Source organism: Saccostrea cucullata, unplaced genomic scaffold (genome assembly GCF_032062105.1).
Source record: "Saccostrea cucullata isolate Sc308-1 unplaced genomic scaffold, CSIRO_AGI_Scuc_v1 ctg1860, whole genome shotgun sequence".
NCBI lineage: Eukaryota > Metazoa > Mollusca > Bivalvia > Ostreida > Ostreidae > Saccostrea > Saccostrea cuccullata.
The window spans coordinates 140790-168323 of NW_026929161.1; the positions used below are offsets into that span (position 1 = coordinate 140790).

General features: G+C 34.4%; 1 protein-coding gene across 1 annotated transcript in view; it reads right to left on the reverse strand.

Moving 5' to 3' along the window:
• Positions 1 to 21732, reverse strand: part of LOC134279944 (histone-lysine N-methyltransferase 2A-like) — a 35483-nt gene extending 13751 nt beyond the window's left edge. Inside the window, 32 exon segments of the mRNA XM_062762352.1 lie at positions 1 to 1827; positions 2172 to 2247; positions 2347 to 4048; positions 4153 to 4231; positions 4417 to 4537; positions 4802 to 4960; positions 5086 to 5226; positions 5323 to 5429; positions 5838 to 5903; positions 5906 to 5970; positions 7444 to 7517; positions 7616 to 7729; positions 7879 to 8952; positions 9269 to 9456; positions 9566 to 9679; positions 9856 to 9976; positions 10114 to 10206; positions 10399 to 10536; positions 10770 to 10880; positions 11379 to 11483; positions 11715 to 12010; positions 14267 to 14415; positions 14541 to 14588; positions 15142 to 15334; positions 15664 to 15990; positions 16195 to 16350; positions 16447 to 16608; positions 16730 to 17299; positions 17465 to 18184; positions 18348 to 18476; positions 19352 to 19463; positions 21554 to 21732. Coding sequence (XP_062618336.1) covers positions 1 to 1827; positions 2172 to 2247; positions 2347 to 4048; positions 4153 to 4231; positions 4417 to 4537; positions 4802 to 4960; positions 5086 to 5226; positions 5323 to 5429; positions 5838 to 5903; positions 5906 to 5970; positions 7444 to 7517; positions 7616 to 7729; positions 7879 to 8952; positions 9269 to 9456; positions 9566 to 9679; positions 9856 to 9976; positions 10114 to 10206; positions 10399 to 10536; positions 10770 to 10880; positions 11379 to 11483; positions 11715 to 12010; positions 14267 to 14415; positions 14541 to 14588; positions 15142 to 15334; positions 15664 to 15990; positions 16195 to 16350; positions 16447 to 16608; positions 16730 to 17299; positions 17465 to 18184; positions 18348 to 18476; positions 19352 to 19463; positions 21554 to 21721 — 9505 coding nt within the window. The 5' untranslated portion in view covers positions 21722 to 21732.
• Positions 21733 to 27534: the final 5802 nt, after the last annotated feature.

Consider the following 27534-nt stretch of genomic DNA (forward strand, 5'->3'; position numbering starts at 1 on the left):
TTCTGGGTCTACCTCTTCCTCTTTTTGGAGAAGCATCATCCTCTTCAACCTTAACATCTTCCACCATTTTCACTCCACCAGATAAACTTCTGCTGTGCCTGACTGATGATACACTGCCTCCTGAGGAATGTCTTGAAATTCTTCTCTTTCTTTCATTTTCAGTTCCGCTTTTCTCATCATCGGATGAAAGCAAACGTTTCTGGCCCTTCAATTCAGATTTCACAGAAACATCTTTACTCTCAGTTTTAGGGGGTCTTCCTCTTTTCCTTGGTGACAGCTTTATATTCCCCTGTTGAATCTTCCTTGGTGACAATTTGTGCAGAATCAGCCTGGGTTTTTTGTATAAGGGCTTCGTTGAAAGGATCTTTTCTTTCCTTGCTGCACTTTCAGATTCCCTTTCCTTTTGCTCAATCTCCATTACAACCTTTTTGACAACCGTCGTCTGCCTCATGGAGTACTTTCTGGTCCCTCCCTCATTCTCACTTTCTTCCTCTTCATCACTTGTACTGACCTCAAAATCACAAGTCTCCACATGAGTATCAAAGCTCTCCACTGTGCGATAGAGTCTCTTACACGTAGGGCATTTAAATGGGCCTTTATCCCCAGGACTGCTCTTGGCTAAGCTTTCTGCTTTGATTTTCTGAGCAATTTGATCATGTAATGGCAGATCATTTTTCTTGTCTTCTGATGCAGTCCCACCCTGTGCACTTCGCCGACGGAGAGGGTAACTTTTGACTGGAGTTTTCTTCAACTCAGCTTTTGCTTTTTTAGCCTCTGGGGTACGAGCTAATCCTAAACCTTTAAAGAGATTGTTTTTCTCCTCTTCCGTCCTTGTATCAGGAATGTAGTTATCTTGCACAGATCCCACATCAATATCTGAAGAGTCATGTCCTTTACTGGAATTGAATGAAGATTCAAGTGCAGTAAAAATATTTCTATCTTTATCACTTTCAGAGGATTGTCTCCTTGAGGGAATTTGTATTTCACTTTCTGATGAATCCTTTGGTCCAGAAATTCCATCCATGTTTTCTTTCTGAATTTCAGTCTCCCTCTCCTCTGTGTCAGGGTTTGTATTGGTTTCAATTGCATCAGTCAGTTTCAAAATTGTACCTTTAGGCTCCTCTGTGTTTGAAGACATTATGTCAAATATATTTCTCTCACTAGACAAACTTTTGTTTAGATTGTCTTCCGTTTTGCTCTCCTCTGTCTTGCTGTCTACAATTTCGCTCTCCTTACTCTCCACTGTTTTGCTCTCTATCATCCTGCTCTCTGCTGTCTGGCTCTCATTCATTTCCACTGTCTTATCCTCAACTGTTTTGCTCTCCCTATGCTCCCCTGTCTCACTCTTCTCTAACTTGCTCTCCACTGACTCGGGTTGATGTTCCATATCATCATGTAGATCATCTTCTTGTTTATCACTGATGCTCCCAACACTGGCGGGAATACAACTCTTTTCTGCAGATTCAATTGGCTGAAATTTGTTGATTTCCTCCATTTTGGAGTGTGTTTTATTTCTTTCTTCCAGTAATTGTCTTTGAGCCTCGTTCAAAATTTCCTCAAAAGTTGGCTTTCGAGTGAGATGTAGCCTTCTAAGTTCTTGATGTTCTAAACTTGATTTGTTGGGTGTTCTGTATCCTATAAGATGGCCCTCACGACCATAGACAGGAATTTTATTATCCCTTCTTGTCGTACCAATGTTCACATTTTCTCCTGACCTCTGCTGAACTGAGTGGAGTGCAGGTGGACTCATTGATTGGACATTAGCACCTCCTTTTAATGACTCATCAGAAGTCTGTGTACCAACTTTGTCAAGATTTTCTGATGAATCTACAAATATTGTTCAAAACAATTAAAACCATGAAACCCAATTTTGTCAAGATTTTCTGATGGATTTAAAAAATATTGTTCAAAACAAATAAAACCACGAGACTTTCACACAATAATGAAAGATACGTGAAGCACAACAAGTGTGATTGGTTGGCAGGGGATGTTCACTCCTCCAGGGCACCTTTAAGAGGTTTGAAATTGCCCTGCTCCTGATTTGTAATAGTTTGAATGGACCTTTGAGCTTGAATACTGTTTGTTATCTCCATATATTTCAAGTTGTATAAAAGCCCTCAAATATCAATTTTACTAATATTTAATGCAGATCATATGTAATTCTTTCATACCTTTAGTAACATATATCTCTCTTGAACTTGATGCAAGACTAGACATAACTTCTGACTCTTTGGAAATATCAACAGCCTTAAAAAATAAACCAGAGTTTAAAGAACATACAGTTAAATGAAATAGTCTCACATTTTACCGATTGCACATTTGAATGCTTTGATATAGTTTCCTTACCATTTCCATTTCCATTTTCTTTATACTAGCCTCACAGACATCTATAGGACATGATTGTGATCCTCCTTCTGAAACTTTCTCCTCAACTTCTGTGGAACCTAACTCCTCACTAAACACGTTAGATGTTGATGGTTTCCAAACTTCCTGTTCTGACGTAATACTTGTACCTTTGCTAGTGGTGTTAACATCAGAGAGAGTACTTTGTTTAGCTTTATCTGAGTCTTTGGAGATGTCCATTTGTTCTTGAGGTTCTTTTACTTGGTTTACCAATTCTGTTTTATCACAACCTTTTTCATCATTGGAAGCCATTGGTAAAATGTCAGTTTTTGCCAATAATTCTGAATCGGAACCTTTACTATCAGTACACACAGTAGAATGGATTTGATTTCCATTTTCAGTTGTTTCTGTAATATCTGTAGCTACTCCCATTTTTACATCGTCTTTTTCAGAGGAAGAGTCAATTTGCATTCTTTCAGGTGCCTCGTCCACTACTTTCTCACTATCAGTTGTACCTGACAAATTCTGCTGGACTTCCTTTGAAGATGACTCTGTTTCAGCTGCAGACACTTCAATATCTACATCTCTGTCAGATTTTTCCTTGTCAACTTTACCACTAGGTTCCTCTGTTGATTCCACTGACATCATACTTTCATCAGTGCCTTGTTCAGGCCTACTTCTTTCTATTGCCTCGGCTATCATCTGCATGTCTTCATCTGAAAGCTCAGAGCAACCTTCTGGTAGAACAACGTAGGTCTCATTTGAAAGATCTGCTTCAGGGTTTCCTTCTTCATTAATGGGCTCCAGGCCCCCTTCTGGTCCTTGTGATGATCTATCTTCTGCAATTTCTCCCGTAACGTCTGCTTTATTCAGATCAGTCACCTGGGAGTTACAGTTATTGTCAATAAGAGGCTTCACTGACGTCACTTCTTTGTTCATAGCCAGTTGTTTTTCTAAGGACATGGTAGGTATTGGAGAAAATGTTCTTTCCTCTGAATTTGCTCTGGAATTAGATCTCGAGTTCCCAGCACTCTGATGACCTTCAGACCTAAATGATGGGGAAAACCGAACAGGTGGTGGAGACAACAGACGATCCACCGACCTTGACCTCTGTCTCTGAGGGAAGGCTTTGGCCTTGTCTTTCTTCCCAACGGCTGCCATATTTAATCTGTCAGCAATTTTGATCAAAGTTTCAAAATCCTCTTTATCCTTTTTACATGGCTTTGCTGTCTGTTGGAATTTCTCAGGATCTTTCAAGTTCAAGAGCTTAAGAGTATTAGGTGAAAGTACACCAAGATTCACACACGAATCACTTTTTTTCCGCTTTCTCACAATTGGCCAAGAGGAACTCAAAGAATCTTTGCTATTGTCAAAATCACTAACGTTCTGACTGACATTCATGGTGCTATTGAGTATTTCACAATCACCCGATGAATCAAAGCTCTTGGAAAACCCTGACTCACTGCTGAGGTGACTTATCTCGAGACTCTCTGTCCTTGACCTTTTCTCAGGGAAGAGGTTAATCCCTGGCAGGTTGATCTGAGACAGGGGCACAAAATCCGGATGAGTTTCATCATGGATAATGGTGGTGTCCTTAATCACCATGGAGGCACCTTTTGGACTGTCTGGTTTTACTTCTATGATCTGACACGTGTAGACACATCGCTTTCTGATGTCCTGTGTGCTCCAAAACACCCGAGTACAACTGAAAAAAAAAAATACATATTAAATTTTTAATACATGTACCAGTACATCAATACAAGTTTCTACCTTAAATTATTCTAAAAGTTCATTGTAGTACTCCCTTACCTGAATTCAATGGGTAAAAGTAGTTCTTTAGTATCAGAGATAGGTGATAATCTGCCTAATTCTTCAACAGTACAAGAACCTAGAATCAAAAGTTCATACATATAACTGCATTTAGTATTCTCAAAAATTTGAACCGTGTTTAAAAATGAACATGTCACCAAGAGAGTTTTATCTGTAGGACCAATTTCATGTATAAATATCTTTCGTGCCATCCCTTAAGAATTTTGTTTTCCTGTGCAACTAAAGAATATTTCATAAACATACCAATAATGACACTGATGTTGGATGGATCCAAGCCTTTTGACCAGGTTTTCTTATTAAATTTGAGATCTTCCATTGACACACATACTCTTCTGTTGACTGCAAACTTCTCCTTAGCAACCAGCTGGAAAACAAGAGATTATTAAACTATAGCTGGTTTAAGTCAAAGCATGGTACATGAGAACTACCTGAAAAAGGTTGCCTTAAAAAATGTATTTGCCAAAATATCCAAGACATGCATGTATTGAAAGTGCTTCAATTTAACTTACAATGTAACTTATAAATGCTGTTATTCCCATAGTATACACCCCCCCCTTCTTTCTGTTTACAGGATTGAATTTGCAAAATAATATTTATGGGTGTTTGTATGTTGCCCTTTGATACTCACCTCTCCATCCACCTTCTCTCTGTGCTGAGGACAGAACACCTTCTTGTCCTCCTGGAAGAGACAGAGTTCCTGACGAGCACACATGAAGTGGTAGTTAGCAGGGCAGCCTCTTGTACAACACCCCACTGTAGCTCCCGCCCGCTGGCAACTGTCACAGCGCTTAAGGGGAAAAAGAAGATATTTATTCAGAGATTTCTGGGTTAAGTATATACATGTAGAGCCTGTATGCATATATTTATAAAGATGTCTAAATGTTCAGATGAATTTTTTTCAGCCACATTTACCATGACTCTCCCTCTTGACAGAGCTGTCTGAACATTCTGTAATGTCCCATCATGCTCTTCTTCGTACACTTCCGCTGACCACAAAGCACAGTTCACATGTACCCAATCATCTTGACCAACATACAGTAGTCGCCCAGCATCCTGCAAGAAAAAAATTTGAATTTGAACTTCAAAACTTTTAATTCAATTTCAGATTGATAAACATGAATACATGATTGAGCATTTTCCTGATCTTACATTAGGATCAGAATCTCCATAGTGCCAACAGAGAATGCATCGTCTAATGTCTTCACCGGATTCCTCCAAGTCACATGACAAGACTTTTTCTGCGTCTTCATCAATGGCTAAAACATAAATTTTGCAACTGAGGTAACAGTCAAAACACATTTATGCTACAAAATTTTTATACATTTCACATAAATAAGGTTTTATCTAGGGTTGTATGGAATGAAAATAAGCAATTGTCAAACAATTCCCAAATCAAGAAAAATTCCTATACTCTTTTATTAATTGCTTTTTAAATTGAAAATTTCCAATTTTGCCATTGACTATGAAATGTTGACTCCAAATAAATCATAAATGATCTCCATGGCAGTAAACATTTATCCAGACTTGGCCAAGATTTTTTATTTGAAATCAATTTTTGGGTATTTTCATGTATTTTAATTCAAGGACCCTGGAATTAAGGTCAAGACACTTGCTTTTTCCAAACTGAATTAAATCATTTACTGCAAAGTAATCCAAATACTCACGTAGAGGTATGATTTTCTTGATGGGGGTGTTTCCCACTCTTTTGAATGGTGAGGGTTGTAGCAAAAACGCCATTTGAACCATTGAGCAAAAGTGTGGTCCTCAAAAAGGTAATTGCATAAATGTAACATACCCCTAGGAAAAGAGATATTTACATTCAAAACTAGAGACTGTCAGAGAAGAAAAAATGGGTTTTTCATAAACACATATAATAAAGATCATGTATCAAAAACAAATTATGAGAAGATTCCAGTGACCTTGAACTTAAAAATAACCTGGGTCAAAGACACACCCTTATATGGGCAATCTTTCAGTGTGTGAACCTACCAAGTTTAATAAAAAAAAATGGACCAGACACGAATTATGAAATTTTTCTAAGAGAACTTCCCCAAATTTTCAAGGTCATGACACACCCTTGGGTCATTAGAACATGTGTATATAGATTTTGCAAAATAAGATGTGGACCGCATACACAATTTTCTACCAGTGACCCCACCTCAAATGACCTTGGGTGTCATGACACATGTGTCATGGATAATCTTTGTGTGAATTAACAACCTAAATATTTAACTTTTAAAGCAAAAATTTTCTTTAAATATTTAAAAGAATATGAAAAGACCTTTAAATCTAGGTCATGACACACCCTTGTCATTAATCTTTGTGTGAAAGAGAACCTACCAACCGGATTGTTTTGTTGAAATTTTTCTACCAGTGACCTATATATAAATTAACAATTATAAACAAATAAAAAATCTTTGTGTGAAATGAGAACCTACCAAGTTTTTTGGCAAATTAGGATGAGACACAAATTATGAAATTTTTTACCAGTGACCTTATTAATTGACCTTTTTAAAGGTCATGACACAATTGGGTCATGGGCAATTTTGTGTATTGACTAGTTTAAATGTTGACTCAAAATAAATAATCCAGTGATAAACACCATGGCAGTCATGACACATTTATCAGCAATCTTTGTGTAAAATGAGAACCTTCATTTAACATATCTGAAAAATATGGACTGGACAGAATATTTTTTTTTATCAATAACCTTGAAATGCCCAAATGACCTTGGGTCAAGGTCAAAAAACATCCTTGGGTTAAAAAATTGTTGTGTAAAATGAGAACCAAAAATTCAAAGCAAAGATATGTATTAAACATGATTTATGAAAATTTTCTTCCAGTGACCTTCAACTTTCCCAAATGATCTTTTGAAGGTCATGACACAGGGTTATGGGCAATCTTTGTGTGAAATGAGAACCTACCAAGTTTATCCATAAGAACCATGGACCGAGACACAAAGTGAAATTTTTCTTCCAGTGACCTTGAACTTCCCCGAATGACCTTGGGTCAAGGTCATGACACACCCTTAGGTCATGAGCAATCATAGTGTGGAGTAGTAGATTCTAATGTCCCTCTTCGTTTGCGGGGGGTATAAAAAAGTTTTGTTTATGCTTTCTCCCTCTTCCAGAAAACAGAATAATTTTGGATTGACATGGAGTTTGAAATCAATATAAAAATAAAGTATACAAATATCTTTTTGAGCATGTAGAACACATTTCAAAATACAACTCTTAGTGAACAGAGACCATATGAAAAGACAATGCTTACGGTGGAAAATTCTGGTTTTGATCCCAAATCTGACAGGCTTTCACATTGAACCATGGGAAACATTTTTCCATTTGCTGAAAATAATGAAAGAAAATTGCATTTCTTTGAAGTACAGTTTTATAAGAATCAAAATCTATTTGGTATGGTTGATTAAATGACATTGTGAACTTACCTTTACAAACATGGAGCGGACAGAATTGGTTGCTTTCTTTCTCACCAGTTTCACTTCGTCTGGGTCATTTAAAGCTAGATTGATGATGTGAGCCATGTCCTCACTGAATTCATTCTGTAATCCAGAAATGTTTAGATCAATGAAACTTAAAATATTAATTAAAAAAAAAAAAAAACATCACAAAAATTGTCTCCCAATCTCTGAAAAATTCATTTGAATGGAAAATTTTATTAAAGACAACCAAAACAGCATAAAAAACTTACCACTGATGAATACTCCTCGTTAATTAATTTAATTTTCACTGCATTGAAGTCTTTTGGGTAAGCTCTAATGAATCCAGGTAAAAATCGATTGTCTGTCATAGAAGAACACTTTTTTGGTGTGATCAAACCTTTGGTTGGAGTTGATAACAAGAAAGATACACTCTTCTCCACAGTTAAATCAACGACATCATTAGTTGTCTTTGTCGCACTTTGTCCTTCGCTTGAATTACCTTGCAAATTTTCCTCGATTTGCTCTTGCTTGATTTCCTTGTCTAGTAAGTTAATATTTTGATCGTCACTTGGTAATTTCGGACTGGTTGCAGAATTTTCATTATCACAGACATTAGAATGAGATTCAGTTTTGTCCTCCATTTCAACATCAACAGAAATTGGCACGTCTGTCTGTTCTCTCTCTTTACTATCAACAGTACTCACAACTGCCTCACAGTTTTCTTTCTTTGAACCATCCACTTCATCTTTTTCTTCACTTAGAAGCATAGTGATTTTAGGAATATTCTCCATAGTTCCACTTTCTACACCAGCTTCTACATCTCTTAACTTTTGAGGCAGGTCTTCAGAAACTTCAGGAGGGGGAGGTAATTCCTCCATCCCCTCTGACCCAGCCTCGGGGGATCCTGCTGGAGTGACCCCCCTTGAAACACCAGGTGTGGTCACTGCAGACAGTGTCTCTCCATCAGCTATTGAGATTGTGTCACTATCGTTTAAGACCTCGGTCATTTCCACATCGGATTGTTGTTCCCCATTCGAGGACTTGGTTTCATCTAAATCTTCATCCCCTTCAAATCGAATCAAACTGTCGTCCTTATCATTATCCTCCACTGGCTTTTCATTCTTTTTGTCCCCATCCACCAGCTCTACCACAGAGGGTCCTTTCTCTGTGTTTTTTTCTTCAGCTTCTTGTTGTTGCTCAATGGCACCAGCTTTGTTCTTACTTTTTAAGACTTTTTCCAGAGAATTCACAAAGTTTTCAAGGCTTTTTTCTAACTCAATGGTGGTTTTCAATGCACTTCCATATTTCTCTTCATTTAGTTTATCTTCTAGCTCCTTTGCTTTCTGTAAACCAAGCGCAAATTTAATTTAAAGTTATTAATTTATTTACAAAGTTTCGTCAAATGCAATGAAAACTACAGTAATGTAGGATGATCACTTTACTGCAACAGTCAAAAACAGATGAATCAAAAAGAGATGAAATATCAAATTCTGGAAAAACTTTTGCTACGAAGGCTTTCTTCGGCCTGTGATAAAGAGGAGCTAAATTGATACTTTTTCACAACAATACACTTTATGGTTTGATAAATTTACCATTTGTACTTATTTTTTGGAATGCAAACATTTGAAACAATAAACTGTCATTAAAAAGTTTACATACCTTCTCATCTATGTGTAACAGGTGCTGGGCACACTTGGCCTGAGTGACCGTGTTAAAGACAGACTTCAGACCGTCCATAAATGAGTCTTTCAGAACTAACTCCCAGTGCCTGGGTCCCTTCGGGGAACAGATCTTACAGATGTAATGTACATCTTCTGGGAGGACGGACACACGCTCATACATTTCATCTATTGAAAACCAAGATCAAGTATAAGAAACATGTTGTATTTTGATAAACAAATGTTAACCATATGTTACATTTAAATGAAATAAACAAGAGATCATGGGTTGACGTACCTGAGAGTCCTTCACACCTGGCATGGACCCAGCTCTCACACGACACACACTGAACCATCTTACTGTCCCAGTCATCATCTGTGTAGCATTTGTGACAAATGGGGCAATAATTTCCTGCAACAAAAGAACAACCTTTTCTTGAATTTTACCATCGAAAGCAAGAAGTCTATCATACTTCGAAAATCAACAATAAACTTTCAAGACCCTTTTAATAAAGATATCTCTTTACATTGCAGCAAAATTGAAAAGGTTAGTTAAAAAGACCAAGATTATAGAATCTAAATGCCTACCTTTGTCCATCAGTTGACCACATTCATAACACAGCTGGAAGTCGTATGTCCATGTTGCTGCTGATCCTGAGCCTGGTGTGGTGGCCCCGCAACTCTTACACTTCACACACTTTGTACATATCTGGGGGAAAGTTCAAAACCAATTATAGGACAAAGTTCACAACAAATCCACAGAAATACTTCAGAAAATTCTTTTCATTAAAGATGTACTCAGATTTATTTTCTGTACATTCTTGCACTGCATGAAAACAAAATTACCCAGATGTTTTTCTTCTTTGAAGGTTTCGTTGGATAGTTTGGACCCAGGCATTCTGGATGATAGGTATTCTGACACTTGTCACATTGCAATAGCTGTAATGTAAATATTTATCATTGGTCATTTTGAAAAAGATTTCAAAATTTTACAATTTAAGAATGACTACAAAACATAGATTTATCAGAATTTTAAGCTTAAAATTAATTGCAATATACATTCATATAATTATATATTCCATTTTTCAGTTATACAATGGATAATATCTGAAAAACCATCTAAGGACTCACATTGTTTTGTCGCCCACAGACATTACAGAACTGGCATCTCTTGCAGCACCAGTTGTCAGGGTTAATCTCATGAGGTCTCTCCTCCTCCTCCAAACAAAACTCATGGAATGGTTCACAACATACGTTACAGTACAACATCTAAAATACACAATTCTCACTGCATTTAATTTCAAAATTATTGTATTAGAAAAATATGCCAAATATTGGAGTAGGTTGTAACAAGTTCATGAGATTCTCATGTACAATGCACAATTCTCATTGCATTGCTTACAATTTAACGGTTTTACATTAGACACAAATATTTGAAGAAATTCAAAATATTCTCATACATTCTGAATTGTTCAGGTGTAGAAATTTAACATTCATTTTACCTCATGTTTTCCAGCACTTCCACACAGAAAACAGATGACGCGAACACACATTGGACCTGAGACTGTTAACGAGACTCCACTATACCACACACTGGTCAACTCAAAATTCTCCTGTCAAAGAAAGCATACAGCATGTACTGTAAAATCATTATGAACATTCAAAATAAATGTTATATGCACAAGTACCTCAAATGAATTTAGCTTCAATAGAAACTTTTTTAAGCAAAAGCAAATGTTGATGAATTTTCAATTTCTTTATTTCTGTATATGATTTCTGGGATGATATACCCCGTTCTCAATATAAAATCCATAAGTAAAGCATATCCTTCTAAAAATTTTCAACCCATGAAAACCTTCCTTCTCCTAGTTTTAAAGATAGTTTGCAGTCATAATCTCTGCCCCATTACTCTTGTTTCAGTTTTATTTTTGGGATTTCATTTTTGAAAGATATTTTATTAAAACCAGAGTGAAGTTGGAATGTGATGAATATTTCGAAATAAAAATATATATTTCCATGAGCCATGATTTTTAAAAGTTCTAAATTTTTCATGATTCACAACATTTAACATATATCAAGTTCAGCCTTGAATGATTGTTTCAAACTTGTACCCTATACTCTGCTTTGATCCGGTGTTGTGTAATGCCCTGAGCTGACCACCCTCCAGCTGTAGTCACAGAGTGCAATATCATGGTGTCTGATTTAACCTCGGGTCCCTGAAAATAGAGGACAAAGATATATTAATCCAAAATTAGAAAGAACAAGTCAAGTCATTTCAATATTTACACATACCTGTACCTTTTACAATAAAACCATATGTAAAATAACAGAGAATTTAACAAGTTAATCCTTTTATGGACGACTCTCACAGAATTCTGATAAAATTTTGAAGGACTTTATAACATGAGTGAATAAAGTCTTCAAAGAAAAAAAAAATGGATCCTTGCCTTGAACTTAGTGATCATTCTCTTGGGTTGAGTAGAATTTTGAGATCTGGTGCCTTCTCCAAATGAAGAGGACTGAAACTTTGGAAATGAAACTTGTGGGGCATGTCCAAATTCTTGCCAAAGTCGCCTGCTAACGTCCTCTGGGGTGAGGACTTCAGAGAAAGGTTGACTTGATTTGTCATTATTGAGTTTATTGGCATTGACAAGTCTTTTTCCTTGTAATGCCATTCTTTGAATAACACTGAGAGAGGAGTTTCTATTTGATGTTCCTTTCGAGGTATCATTTTGAGATAGTCCTGCAATATTAAAAAAAATTATCAATATAAATATTTGCCCAAATTAATTCATTACTAGTATTCTATTTTGTAAACATGCATACATGAAGTTTTATTAAATTTTCTGTATAAACTTCCTTTTATTTAACTTTTTTTCAAGCATGCATGATTTTTAACAGTTTACTTTATGCTCAAGTGAAAATGAAAGTAGATTTGAACTATATATCACAAACTATACACTGTTGCACTGCATACCCTAGTTATTGGTTCAAACGTTCTTGCATTGAGTATAAGCTTAAAACATTTTTAAAAACTTCATTCAGCTCCTAGTCCTAGTTTCCATTCGTGACCTACTAAATTTCATGGTTTGTCTTTTTCTACCTTAGAATGACACTGCGAGGTGTGTTATTTATATTAAATTGATCAGATAATCTACTTATAATGAATTTAATAAATCAGAGTCATGACATTAAATGAGACAATTAACTCTGTCTCGGATTTACCATTACCGTGCTTGGAACCACCTCTTTTAGCTCTAGATCGCTTAGCTGGTTTGCTTTCCATAGAATACAAATCACTGTCACAACTTAAAATTTCAATATAACGAAGGTAAAATGTAAGAAAACTCCAAAAACATTCAAAATTAGTCCCAACAAAAACTAAAATGTCAACATTTTCTCAAAAAGACAATTTCCCTCCACAACATCCATGGAGGCTGCCATTATTGAAGGGAGGCAACTCCTACATGTGATTCTTTTCCAGCAAGAGTAAATAACTCTGTTTTCTTTATAACATATTTTGTGTATGGTAAAAAATAACAAAAAACACCGTTGAATGCCTCTAATTTTATTTCACTCACACATTTTCCTATCCATTGTATTTCCCCATTTCCCTGTTACATTGGCAATCTTGGCTATGTTTTCAACTCTTGACATAGCTTGATGTGTTTTCTGAATTAGAAAACTGAGAATATTGGCAAAGAACTTTGCAATCGACTGCCAATGCCCATTTTTTGCTTTCAGTTGAAATATGGCAGAAAAAAGTCAAGATCAAAACTGTTTTCATGTTTTTTTTTATGTTAATTTTATGATATTCGTCCTTCAATATAATGGAAGATGACCATAAATTCACCTAGTCTGTTTTACTGTTTTGTTGCGAGTGCGAAGATGGCTGAATTTCATAATTCATGGATGTAGGCAAACTATTCATATGCATCTCAGGGGAAAATCTGATTAGCAATAACTGTTGAAACTTGAACATAATGTGAATGTATGAACAAGTTTCCAACAAGCTGAGCTGCAATCACTTGATCCCTGTGTACCCCACTCTCTGGCTTTTCTTCTTTTATACATATTGTAAAATTAGAATAATGGTCCAATATCAAAAAAAGGTTCAAAATATGGATTCTAATTTTTTCCTTTTCTTTGTTTTTCATAATGTTTACCGGGTATTCTGTTGATACAGAAAATCTTTATCAAAATTGAAACAGATTTAAATAACCTTCATTCTTTGAGGTAGCTCCTATTTTCAAATTAGTTACAGTAGGTTTGATGCAGTGTATAATCACTGTATATCACACAAAAAATGTGTTGAACACAACTTTAAAAAGATGCAATACTTGATTAAAAATGTATGCATTTTGCGGCGCAGCATTTTTTTTTTGCTATCTTTGAGCTTATTTCCTCTGTAATTAAACAACTTACATGTACTTATTTATTGTAAAGTGTAATAGAAAACAAGGGATGTTATATTAGTTACATAGTGTTTTAGTGACAGGGTATGGGATGATACCTGGTTAGTAAATTTCATACCTGGCGAGGAGGAGCTGAGGCAGGTATGAAATTTGCTAACCAGGTATCATCCCATACCCTGTCACTAAAACACTATGTAACGAATTTACCCCACCGATGAAACATTTACGTTTTATCTGTGGTTTATAATTGATTTTCTCTGCTAAATGCTTCATCACGCTCATACTGTGCCTATTATGACGTCACGTTATGTTTGTTAAGTCATACATCGACCGGGTATTGATTTACAACTGACCGGGTATAAGTAATCCACCTCCTTCACATGACAGACTTCAACCAATCATAAGCCAGGATTTCACGGAAAAATCAACAGAGGTGGGGTAACATCACTTACATGGTTTTCCCCTTGCAGCTTCCCACCTGTGTTTTCCAGTAGTTCCCAAATCAGTCAACATTTGTTTAAAATTCATGCAAGGTTTACACGATTTATTCACCCCCCCCCACCACCACCACCACTTACCAGTACAATACTGACCTTGCTGTGTCGGGCCAGGTGAGGAGGTGTCCTTATAAGGACTGGATGCTGACCCTTCACTCTGATTGTCCGACTCCCTGGCCCTCATCTGAGCACCAGGCCCCAAGCGACTATAGCGGGGGTATTTACAGCGTCTTTGTCTGCACAAAAAATAATTTGAGGATCATTCCTACCACGTTTCACATTATCTTTCAGAATAAAATTGCACTGAACAAGATTGTAAAATTGGAAAGGGAAAAAACTTAAATACAAATGGCTTCTTTACATGCATGCCTGCTTCATGACTCCTCTCCCTCCAAACTTGGGCTTATCGCTGCATAAAAACAGAGAAATAGTCAGAGTATGAACTGATGAATGGACATGATTAGCACACAAATTAAATTCCATTGAACGAAATAACAGCACTTTACAATTAATTGAAATATTGTGTGTTTGCTTTTAAAAATGTGATAGAAAGAAATCTGTAATCTTTGGGGTATGTCACCATCTCCCAGTATCATTCTCATTAAAATAAATGCTTAAATACATGTATATGGAACATTTACCCCATAAATGTACATGTTGTTTTTTTTATGATCACGGATATACATTAACTGCATTTTGCCTATGAAGGATATCTTATTCTCAGAATACTTTCATTCAGAAGAAAAGCATGGGAAAACTTGAATATGAATTTAGAAAGGAAAGAAAAGCAGATTAATACTAGAATAAGAAAACAGATTTTTGACAGAGTCTAGGTCCTAGCATACCCACTTTACCATGGGAAAAATATTTATTGTCACTGGTCCTTAAAAGGCCAAATGCAGTTCTGAAAGCCCAGGTGCCCATCTGCCCATAATGGAAGAGGGTGACTGAAATTTACATACAGACAATAATTGCAAACACCACAATCTTCCGAGGTACAGCCCTCACATTTCTTGCAGCGGATCTTTCGTTTTCCGTAGCGACCACCTCGGTAAACTTTTAGCGGGGAACGGACTGGCGTCTTCTTGACAGATTGAGGGTTGTCCTCCGATTGCTGTATGATGTCCTCCATTGGCAGTTCATCATCCGACAATTCTGTTGGAAGAAAATAAAGAGGAGGAGTCAGGGCATAAAATTACAGAACAAGCTTATATCAAAGTAACAGGGAATAAGTTTGATTTCTTATAAATGTAATATGCTATACTTCTCCATTCAGTTCACATTTATAAACTTTGGGGAATGAAAATTACTTTGCTATGCATACAAGTCCAATTTCAATACAAATGTGATTGTTAAATCTGTATATCACTGTATATTAGAAACTCATGGCATTTTAAGAAAGCAAAAAAACTTCTTAATTTGGTCAGAGAGAGAGAGAGAGAGAAAGATAGATAGAGCAAGAGAGAAATCTCAAGAATTCCTACCTTTCTTGTCCTCTTGATCCTTCTTCCATAATTTGACCTTTTCCCCACTTGGCAGTGCACTAAGTGTAATCTCGGGAGATTTGGGAAATTTGGCGACTGGTTTTCCAAGGACCACTGCTGCCTTTCGACACACATGCTTGATTCTGGGTCCCCTGCCATCAGATTTTGGGGAGTCATCCGTTTCCGGAGAGCTGGTTGTCGTGGTGACTGGAGGAGAGGAAGCAGCCATTGGGGACAGCAATGAGGAGGGAGATTTTAGAGAACCCAGTGGAGAACTCATTTGTGCACTTGTACCCGGCGATGCTGATGAGACAGTGATTTGAGGAACTGAAGAAAAAAAATTAAAATAGCAGCAAATAAAATCCTTCAAGTCTAGTCTTTTCCATTTTTTTTAATCATTCTAAGCATGTTATTTGTAATCACTTCAATAGAGTACAATTATTTTGATTTGAATCTGCTATGATATTGTTATAATCAAATAAAATTTCCTGATAATCTGCAATTGAGTTTTTACAATGTAAAACTTCTTACTAGCAACATGAATCTCCTTTGTAACATCACTGGGCCCTACAGTTTGGTCATTGCTGCTTGGAGCTTTTCTGTCTCCCAAATTGAAGAATTTCAGACATTTGTTGTAGCGACAATCTTCGCAGATTGGTTTCTCCTTATAATGAATCCTACATGACCCTGCAGAACCATAAAAATAAAATTTCAAATATTTTAACTTCTTTTCAATTTTAGAGAACACAGACAAATAATTCATGGCAAATTACTGATACATACGCGTTGCACATGTCAAAGCTTGGTTCTGATTAATTTTTTCAGTGTGAACCTGGAAAAACCTCCTACAGCTCTCACAGGTTAACACCCCACTTCTCCTTCTAGGAGCAGCCATTCCTTTGTCACAAATGCAGCAGATGTACACTTTATTAGTGGAACCATCATCTGCAAGAATTGTGTTTTCAAAATATATTACTCGAGAAATTAATTTCGGATCTTCTGCATGTTTTGCTAAATTCATTCCACTATATGTGCACCTTGTTACCTTTCACCCATGATAACATACCCCCAACATCCTGCTCCAACCTAACCCCTGAAGCAGTGGATACCAATTTATTTTTGTGACTCTCTTGAATTTTCTGTAATTTGGCTTCCATTTTTAATTCCTTTTTCAATGTTCGGGCCAAATCAGCTTTAGATCTATTTAATGCTGCGCGATTCAGCTGAAATTTGGCTTTACGTAAAATGTTGTGCCCTCGCATGCGTTTCACAAGGGCTTCTCGTTCTAGTTTCTCCAAACGCTCTCGTTCTGAAATGGATGAAAATGGTGCCACTCCAAACTTTGGTGGTGCCATGATTGGTATCGTAGGTAACTTGGGTGTTAATGTGGCACCTAATTTGGAAGGCGATAAAAATAACTTTTTGCCCTCGTGTGCGTAGTCTTGTTCTTTCTGTTTCACTTTCTCCTGCTCGAGGATTTTGCGGGCTTCTAACTTCTTCTCTAAAGACCTTTCCTTGAATTTTTTATACGAGGAATCAGACATTTTCATTCGAACCTTTAAGCTTGGCTTTCTGGCTCGCTTCCCTTCCACGATCAACGGCTGATCGTACAAAGGTGAGGGGAATCCACCGATTCCTTTATAAAACATGGATAAAAGATTTTCATCCACAACATTTAACAGCATGCAAGAAAGGGTATAAAAGATGAAGAAGAAGTAATGAACAAATCTTTTTAAACAGAACAGTAAAGGAATATTAGTACTAAATTCAAATTATTCTTCAATTGAAATAAAATTTTTACCTGTCAAAGCCTCAAAATTGGGCTTCACAATTCCAGATGGAGACAAACTTGATATTGGTAATGATGGCAGTTTTTCTGTTTCAATCTGCAGCTTGGTTGATGCATTAGCAAATAAACCAGTCTCAGATAGTAATTTTGGTTCCATCGCTGCTGGTTTTGGTGACTGGTCCGTTTTCAGTGCCGGACGCTTCACGAAAGATTTTCCCAGATTTTCACTGTCTTCTTCGATGAATCTTTTGTTTGGAATGATCACACGAGATGACCTAGAACTGAGCACCGGCAAAACAAACTGTTTTCTGGCAGAAACCTTCTTCTTTTTGGCTTGTTCTGGAGACACTTTATCTTTTTTACATGTCTTTGCTTTCTGCAATAACTGCTTTGCCTTTCCTACAGCTGAAAACTTGTCTTTCTCTTTCACTTTCTTTTTTCCTTTCTCAGTAGACCCCTTTTCTTCAATTTCATCCACTATTAAAGGTTTATCTTCGTCATCAGAATCTGAATCATCAAATTTCGAGGGCCGTCGTCTCTTGTTACTGATTTTCCTCACTTTACCCTGAGGATCCAGTCGTATTTTGAATTTTTTGTGGGCTTTTTCTTGATTTGATTCTGTAGATTTTCTGTCCTTCTGCCATTTCTTCAACTCTTTCCGTGCCTCACTTCTTGCAGATGCTGAGTCTTTTGCTTTTTTGACAACATACGACTTTGATGGTGTTCCAAGACCTAGAAAAAAATTAATTTACAAGTAACCTGTGGATTTAACATTTTCACTAACCTGTTGGCTGACGGATTTTCAGTAACAATTTAGGAAAAAAAAATATCTTAACACAATACTTAAAAATATTTGAAATGAAAAAGTTTGGGCATGTAAATAAAACAAACCTACCTTGATTGATCATTTCTTTGTACGATTTTCTGATGAGTGTAGACTTTCGATTCCTTGTGCATTCTGCAGAGGGTAGATTTTCCAAGCTTTCTCTCTGTTTCGACAACCTTGTGCCAAACTGGGGTGAAACTGAATAAGAAAACATTTTGAAATTTATACCTTCCAAAATTAAAGACCTCGTTTTAGCCACCACCATCATCATTTTGTAGACATTTTCTTATCATAGATAAAATCAGTAGTGAGTACACAATTTTACAGTATTTTACAATTAATTAAACAATTAAGGAATCCACAATTTTGCATGAACACATGATGAACAACAACACTTAAGTAGAAAAAATTAACATCTACATGGCAGATAGAACTTTTAAGCACCAGCAGGAAAATGACATCAGGATTTTCTCCATGAACCTGGGGGCCAGGGAATTTCATTGTCCATAGATGGTTTTCCTACGTCGTGTATTTTGCCTCAGAGTTATTCCCCTTAGCCGCCATCTTGTAGGGCAAACAGTGAATTTTCCTCTTTGAGCAACCAATTTTAAACATGCATGCAAGAAATATATGGGGGAAAATATTTACAATCTTAAAATTATGAATTAATAGAGGGCATTAGAGGCTTTATCCATATATACCAGGGTATGTATATTCATAAGAAAAATAGTGTTATCTTTACCTCGGTAATCAGTATAACAAATTGAACTTGGTTGAATAATGAAGGGATCTGGGAATCTTGCCCTAAAATATGGCAGCCATGGGGAACAAGTCTTTCTTAAATCACCTCAATGGAAAACCATCAATAATGACTTAAACCCCATGATATTCTGGTATCTCCCCTCAGTTCTCTGCAAGGGGAAGGAACCAATAACCTCCTTCTACTTTTAAAAAAACATCTGTTATTTCAATTCTTAGGGACAACACTGTGACTTATACAACACAGACACATGATAATTAAATGCATTAATTTTGTTAACATCATTACCCAATATAATACATTACATTCCTACCTGGTGAGGTAATATCACTCTCCTGTTCTCTCCTATATTTGGCCAACTCCTTTTGTAATTTTTTTTCTGAAAGTCGGACTTCCTCTTTGGTAAAGCCTTCAAATTCATCATCCTTTAAAAATCATAAAATTAAAATCACATCAATTAATGTACTACACACATGTACTGATCATTTGATATCACTTAGGCCTAGATAAATAATTAGTATGTTTACGGTTCCCAGACCGACTCTTAAAGAGGCTGGGGGGTGGCAGCCATTTTCAGACCATTTCGATCTCGTTTAAAAGGAGAGCTCCATATAAAGATATACAAGAATGATCAAATTTTAAAACTAAAATGTATGAATTTTTTCTTTGCCAAATGATAGTTGACAGCTTAAGATACCATATCTTAAAAAATAAGTTAAATCTGGTGGTTAGTTTGTGGTTAATTTGTTGACCCCCCAGCCTCCTTAAATACAGTATAGGAGCCGACCCTGAAATTTTTTTTCTGTCAATATCTTTCCAGGAGATAAGTAAACTACTCCAGTTTTACAATTAGAAATCCAAATCTTGATCACTTCCATGTTTGGGAAAATGCATATCACACATGCACATTAATCAGAAATATTTTGACAGCACATGAATTTCCTTGGGGAACATAGCTGTGTGCCTGCCCAAAAAATGTTAAATCAAAATAAAATGTTTTCCCTACTTACCTACCCTAATTGGTTGGAAAAGGAAACACACTTTTTATTTATCTTGGCCTTAGGAATTTTCTTTAAATGTGCTTACTACATTTTCATGTCCTTCAAATTTGGTTTAGTACTTCAAATGAGTTGTGCAATCCATTATAATGTAACTGACAGATATTTCATTTGATTTTCAATTTTTGGTAATAACTTAATATTACCATGTGTCATAGTAGCAATGTCAATGAGTATTGAGTAAATATAAACATATTGAAAAATCCCCACCTGTCTGATATTAGCAGAGATTTTGGAATGATTTTTTTTAATTGAACACCATGTAGTAGATGCAGATTGCAACTATGTATGTATATAAAATATCACAATTCTTATATTTAGATCCTAACTCTTCATATACACGTAAAGGGTGTTGAGAAAGTTCATTCCACACTCTTCTTTTACTTTCCAAAGGAAATACAATAGAAAAATATTTACGTTTGAAATATTTCATGTCTACAGAGTCCACTACCATAAGGTCTTTTGTTGAGTCAATAAGGGGAGGATAGGTGTAAAAACAAATGTTACAGATGACGTATATTTGTGACATATATTAAGCACACAGATCAAAACATCCTTTCAAATACATGTACTATGCAAAAATTATCAAGACAGTAATAAAATAATTCAAAATGACAAACCTATTCTTTTGAAAAGTGATTTATTGCTCTAATACCTGCTCATTTTCCAATAAATAATACAAAAGTAAAATATATTTTCACTCAAAATGGCCAGCATTTCTGTCATTTGTGTGCTTTAAAGATGTTAAATATTTTTCCCTATGGCAGAAAAACCCTGTAACTTCCTGCTACAAATCTAAAACACACTCTTGTGATTTTGTCTGACTTGAAAATTCATCTCTTTAGTTAAGCAATACTTTGAAATCATCATGGAACAAACTTTCTCAACACAATTCCCAGTCATGTGTATGTCCATTTTAATTCCTGTTTGGATAAAAATTACTTGTATGGGAATAAACAACATCTAAATACATATATTCGTAAACTCCATACTTTAAAAACAATTGTATCTTTTTATTTAGTGTCTGAACTTAGATTCAACAGGATACGATGCTAGCATTTTTCAATGTCATTTCCTGATACGCATAATAAACAATCTAGACGTAGTAATAATGAAATAGTTTGTTGACAATGAACTCAAAGAATAAAATAATCACAATTATGAATCAAAACGTTACGAAATATAGGACTATGAATTAAAATGAAATATACAAGGAAATATTGCATCAGGTTGGAGGGGGGTCACTTAAACATATAGATTTCTCCCTAAGAAATGGATGATTGATTTATTTGTTGCATTATTTTGATGAATTAAGTTTTGAAATAGATCAGAATCTATGAATCAACGCGTAAATAATTTCAATGAACGCAAACAAAGTGGAAAAGTAAGGCCACAATCGTAGAAAACGATCGATGGCGGCCATCTTGAGTGGACGCAGGGCAAAACTTGGGAATTACCTCATCCGAATCACCAACAAGTTCTCTAAACAATCGCAATCCACGGTGAATGTTTGCTACAAATAATGTAAGAGGATCGTTGGTGTTTCTGGCCTCATCAGCACCATAGCGCACTCCCAGTCGATCGAATCTACATCCAGGACGGCCTGGAAATCGTAAACGCGCCATGTTGATTTCATATAAAGGTGGCGCTGTTGTTTCTATTATTAGATATAAACAAGAATAGCCCACCCGCTGCAACTCGGACGGAATATTAGACGTAAGAATATCATTTTATTGCTAAACTTGAAGAATTTTACCATACAGGTTTTAATTTACTATTCATGATATTTTTTGCCTTCTTCAATAGCGCCTGTAAACATTTACCCGCCAAAATGGAAACGCGGGGATTTCAAACAGGTGAAGAACAGTGGCGGATCCAGAGGGAGAGGTCCAAGGGTTGCATCCTCCCCTTTGGATTTGCAAAAGAGAGAGAAAGAAGGAACTCCCAAATTTTTGTTGTGTTTTTACTATAGAAAATGTTCAGTGAAATGCAAAAATATTGTAATATACTATATAAAGAAATTCGGTTACAAGTGAAAACAAAAATGAAACCTATATGTAGTTTTAAAAAAGGAGATGGTTTTTAAAATTGGGAAGTTGAACATCCTGGGAAAAATACTTGCATGGATTACCTGGTATTGTTTGAAAAAGAAAGCTACATATCTCCGAACCCGTAAATCCTAATTTGTAAAGGGGGATCTATGTGTAAAACGTGCGTTATAATAACTCTTTTTCTTTTCACCCCTCCTTTGAAGAAAATTCTAAATCCGTGCCTAAATAAGATTATTGACTGTTAAATTATAAAACTTATAATCTTCCTTTACTATAAAATATGACTAAATTTCAATCGTCCTTTATCAACTGGATATTATATTATGCCTCTACTGTTATTACTCTATATAATATTAATACCATAGAACTGTCTGTTTCCCCGAGAAGAGACTATTTCCCCCATCTGAAGACTAATCTGTGAAAAATCAGAGCTACTCTCTGGGACTACTCTTGTTAAAATACGCCCCCTTTTTTGTTGTTTCAGGTTAGTCAGGGTTATATTTGCATGGTAATGCGTAAGATAAAAAAAATCAATTTGAAAAAAGGTTTGAACTATATAGTATACCCCTGATCCCAAGAAATGATTAAACATGTAGTATATTTTCTAGTTTTGGAACAGTTTTCCTTAGTTTTCTTTCTTCAATCAATGAAATATATTGAAAATCAAATAATGTATAAATATCTTGGGTACTAAATTTCATTAAATATTAATAATTTTGACTAAATACAATGGATAAATTTGGATATTTGAGACATTTTTTTCAGCCAGACTTAATGATGCATATATACATATGAACCGATGAAAAGAAGTAGAGAATTTTCTTTGTTAAAATACATATGAAATTTTTATATGAAATATTTAACATATGGATTATATATTTCTCAACACAATTCCCGGTTAACATGTGTATGTCCATTTTAATTCCTGTTTGGATAAAAATTACTTGTATGGGTATATTTTCAAATATTTCTAAGCTTATTTATTAATGCATTAAACAATGTATTAAAACGTAAAATACCATGCACTTTAAAAACATTAGGGTTTGTATCTTAAATGACCGTTATTTAGTGTTTATACAGTAATTATTCAACAAGCACCTGTTACCTGGCTTTTTTCGATGTCATTTCCTTTTTTTGACTTTCTTTAATTATTTGTTTACACTGAACATCGTTTAAGTTCTGTTATGATTAAATGAATTAGAAATTTTGTTGACAATAAATTCTCGGGAAAAGAATAAAATAACGCGCACTGTTGATATGGTTGTGTTTGATTAATGCCAAAACATTACAAATATAAGACTTTAAAAAAAATGAAAAATACAAAATACCGTCCTGGATAATAAAATTGGATCAAGTATTCGAAAATCGTAAATAGGCTCTCTTAGAACTTGGTCAAGTTCAAGTCAAAATGATTATATCTTGACGTCAAATGCAACAAAGAGTTACATGACAATACGGATGATTATATTTTTTTTGAACCACTTACGATTTTATTTCTTGTGTTTATCTGATAAATAGATTGAACTTTAAAAAATCGTATTAAATTTAACTCATCATCATAATGTTACAACAGAAATGCATTTACATGTAAACCTCCTATTAGAGCATCTGGTTTTATTTCTACAAGTGTTTACAATGTTTTACATTCATCAATTTACTTATTCATATTTATTTATATTACACTTTTGAGTGGACGCAGGGCAAAACTTGGGAATAACCGAGTATTAAAAATTGACCGATTTGACATCCCTAATTACCCAGGTAGCACAAAACATTTTCAAAACATTTTATTGGTGTTGTAAAAAGGTTTTTTCGAAACGTTTCAGACTAAACATTTTAAATATGTTTTTAAAACATTTCCTATTTTCATTATAACATTTTAAAAACATTTTTAAAATGTTTTCAAAAAGCTTATGATTAAATCCTTTTGGAACATTTTTCTAAAATATTTTTAAAACGTTTTAAAAATGTTTCAAAAGGCATGTTTAGCTTTCAACTATCAAAGATTTTTATATTACGTTTTAAAAACGTTTTTAAAACATGAAATGAAACATTCCTTTTCCATAAATTTGAAACATTGCATAAATACGTCTCTGAAACATTTGGAAGGAACGTTGTCAAAATGTTTTTGAAACATTCTTAATTCATTTAGGGTTTTTTATAGCTTTCAATATATTAAGATCTTATAAAACGTTTTAAAAACGTTCTTAAAACATGAAATGAAACATTCTTTTTCTGTAAATCGAAAACATTGCATATACATTGTACGATTCTAAAACATTTGTAAGGAACATTTGAAATTTTTTTAAAAACATTCTTAATATCGCTGTTAGTTAAAAACATTCAATTCCAGATATTTTTAGGCCTAGGCAGTGAAAATGTTTATTTATAACAGTAACTAAAATAACTATTTTCACTACAATTGAAACATTTTAATTATAGTTTTGACATTTTTAGAAACATTTTCAAAATGTTCTTAAAACATTCAAATAATGTATTATTGTTATTTTTTTTAAAATCTAGCTTATGAAGAAAATATAGAAAGAATAGTGTTAAAATGAGGAATTGAAGTAATTTTTTAATTGAAAGATTTTTTCCGGTATTTTATAATGATTTCTAGTTTTGGCTTATTGATAAAACAGACATAAATTATATAAAGTCCTTTGATTAACCAAATCAAAAAGTCAATAAATGAAAGGATAGGCAAACAAAAAATTTTAAAATATAAATAGATGTATAAAATCATAAGCATTAAATAAAACTCTTAAAGTCTTTTTAAAAAATAAAGTTCTTCAGCAAATCTGTATCCATAGAATTTTAAATGAGGCATTAGATAGGGATTGGCACAAGTTTCAGTGTCTTGATAACCTCTTATGCAATTTTCCTGCTGGGCAGCGCGTTAAAAGTATAGTGGTTTGCTTTTTAGGCCAAATTTTGAATTCTGGTAAACAAGATGTGCGCGCTTACTCCGTGCCGATTTGAAAAAGACTTTGCACCATATAAACCACGACAATAACCTCGGGATTTATTAACTTTGAATGGTAAGAATTATTCCTTCATCATAGATTTTAAAAGATCATTTAAAATTACTTTTATACTACCAGTGATAATCAATTACAAGTACAATCAACTTTGTACAAATGTATGTAGCAATGACAAAGCATTAAGATTATATACTTGTATTTGATTTAATATTATAAAAACAATTATATCTTTGTTTCAAGTATAATGTTAATCATCAAACAATAAATTTAAAAATGAAATTTCTTTACAACTGGTTGCATATCCGTATTTTCAAATTCCCACATTCAAAAGACCCGCCTTTGGTGAAGGCAAAGGTGTACGTAAATACTATTACTCCTCAATAATATTGTCATAGTAATTATTTTTCTGCTTTTTTCAATGCCAATGAGGAAAGAACTTTTATTTGATATAATTATTATTTAAAAATATTTTTTGTATATTTCCATTGATTACATTTGATGTAGAACGCTGATACAAACATAATTTTCCTTTTCTTTACAGACTGTGCTATTCTCTCCGAGGGGTGGATTCCTAATCAGTCTTTTCAGTGTATGTGAGTCTAACTAGTGCTTATAGATCCGCCGCTCTGTTCTACCTTTACCATGTTAACAGTGAACATAGGATTTCTGTGATTCTGTTCTCTTAAAATTCAGTGAATGGATTAGACGCCGTTTTCAACCTTTAAAAACTCGGTGACTTGAAAGAAAACAAATTAAAACTTGTACCGAGAATGGAATTTAAATGTGATTAACATATTGAATATGGGTTTGTATTAAAGATTCAAAAATTAAATATAATTTTTGTTTATTTTTTTAAATATGAATATTTCATTATTTAATGATATAAAGTAAATTTTCAGGAAAAATACTTTTGTAACCTTGAGTTGAATGTTTTGAAAACGTTTTAAAAACCAAACAAATTAAACGTGAATAAAACATTTTTAAAAATGTTTTTGTTACATTTGAAAACAATGTTATGATAACATTTGTTGAAATATTTTATAAAATGTTTTAAAAACATTTAAAAAACCATACAAAATCACGTGATTAAAACATTGTTGTAAAATGTTTTTGTGACATTTTAAGAAAATGTTCCGGAAACATTTGCTGAAATATTTTACTAAAATGTTTTAAAAACGTTTAAAAAACCATACAAATGATTAAAACATTTTTGAATGTTTTTGCAACATTTTAAGAAAATGTTCTGACAACATTGTGCTGAAATATACAAAAATGTTTTAAAAACGTTTAAAAAACCATACAAAATCACGTGATTAAAACATTTTTTAAAAATGTTTTCGCAACATTTTGAAAATGTTTTTAAAACATTTTTAAAATGTTTTTGTGTTAGCTGGGTATATATGAAACTCACAGTTTGACGTGGGAAATGAATTATATTTAAATATAGAACATTTAAATCATTTATATGTAAATTTGAAATTCCAATAATTTTTTTTAGAAAATCATGTCTACAGGTTTTATACAGATTACATTTTGTTAGAAAATAAAATTTATCCGGGCTATACTTCTTCAAATCAAAGAGATTACATATTCTGTCTGGAATATTGGTTCTCCGCGAAGTCTCGATACTACATGATATAGGGGAAGAATTTATGAAATCATGAATACAATTGTGAAATACACAATACTGAAGTGAACAATTAAAAACATAGAAAACAAAAAATATATTATTGAAACGTTTTGCATGCCATATTTGTGACCTCATTTGAAATTTGTTATTTACTCTTCGTGTTTATATACCGATTCCAGAACACGGTGAGGTAGTTATGTACCTATACTGATAATTAACAATTTAATTCACGTTAACCTAAAAACCTTTGAAGCAGGGACAATCAAAGTGTCCTATCCTCCCCGTAACCCCTCACTGTCGCCCGCATTGTTCTCAGCCCCCGGAAGACAGGAAATCAAGTCTACTTCATGCTATTTAAATTCAATTTATTCTTGTCACACGTGTGAATTAATTACACGATTTCTGTAACCCTTGCACATCTGTTGTTACATGGATAAAGTCAATTATACTATTTGCATTTCCCTTCTCCATATTGGCCCAATAATACATTATAATATCTTTTCTTTGAAAAAAAAAAATACTTTATCCGTGTTAGTTTGGTGGTTTAAAAAATGTAAACACTTGGAGTGTGATAAATTATTAACGATAATATCCATTTGTAAATTGATTAACACGTTCCATTTGAAATACTGCCTTCTCATTGGCGCATAGCTTCGGAATCGACCGCTGGGGTCAATGGGAACCATAATGAAGCGAACCGCGGCGATAGTTTTAGCGTGTGATTGAAAGTGTCAGCTTTCTTTTCATTTGTCTCAGAGAAATGGGAAATCGTA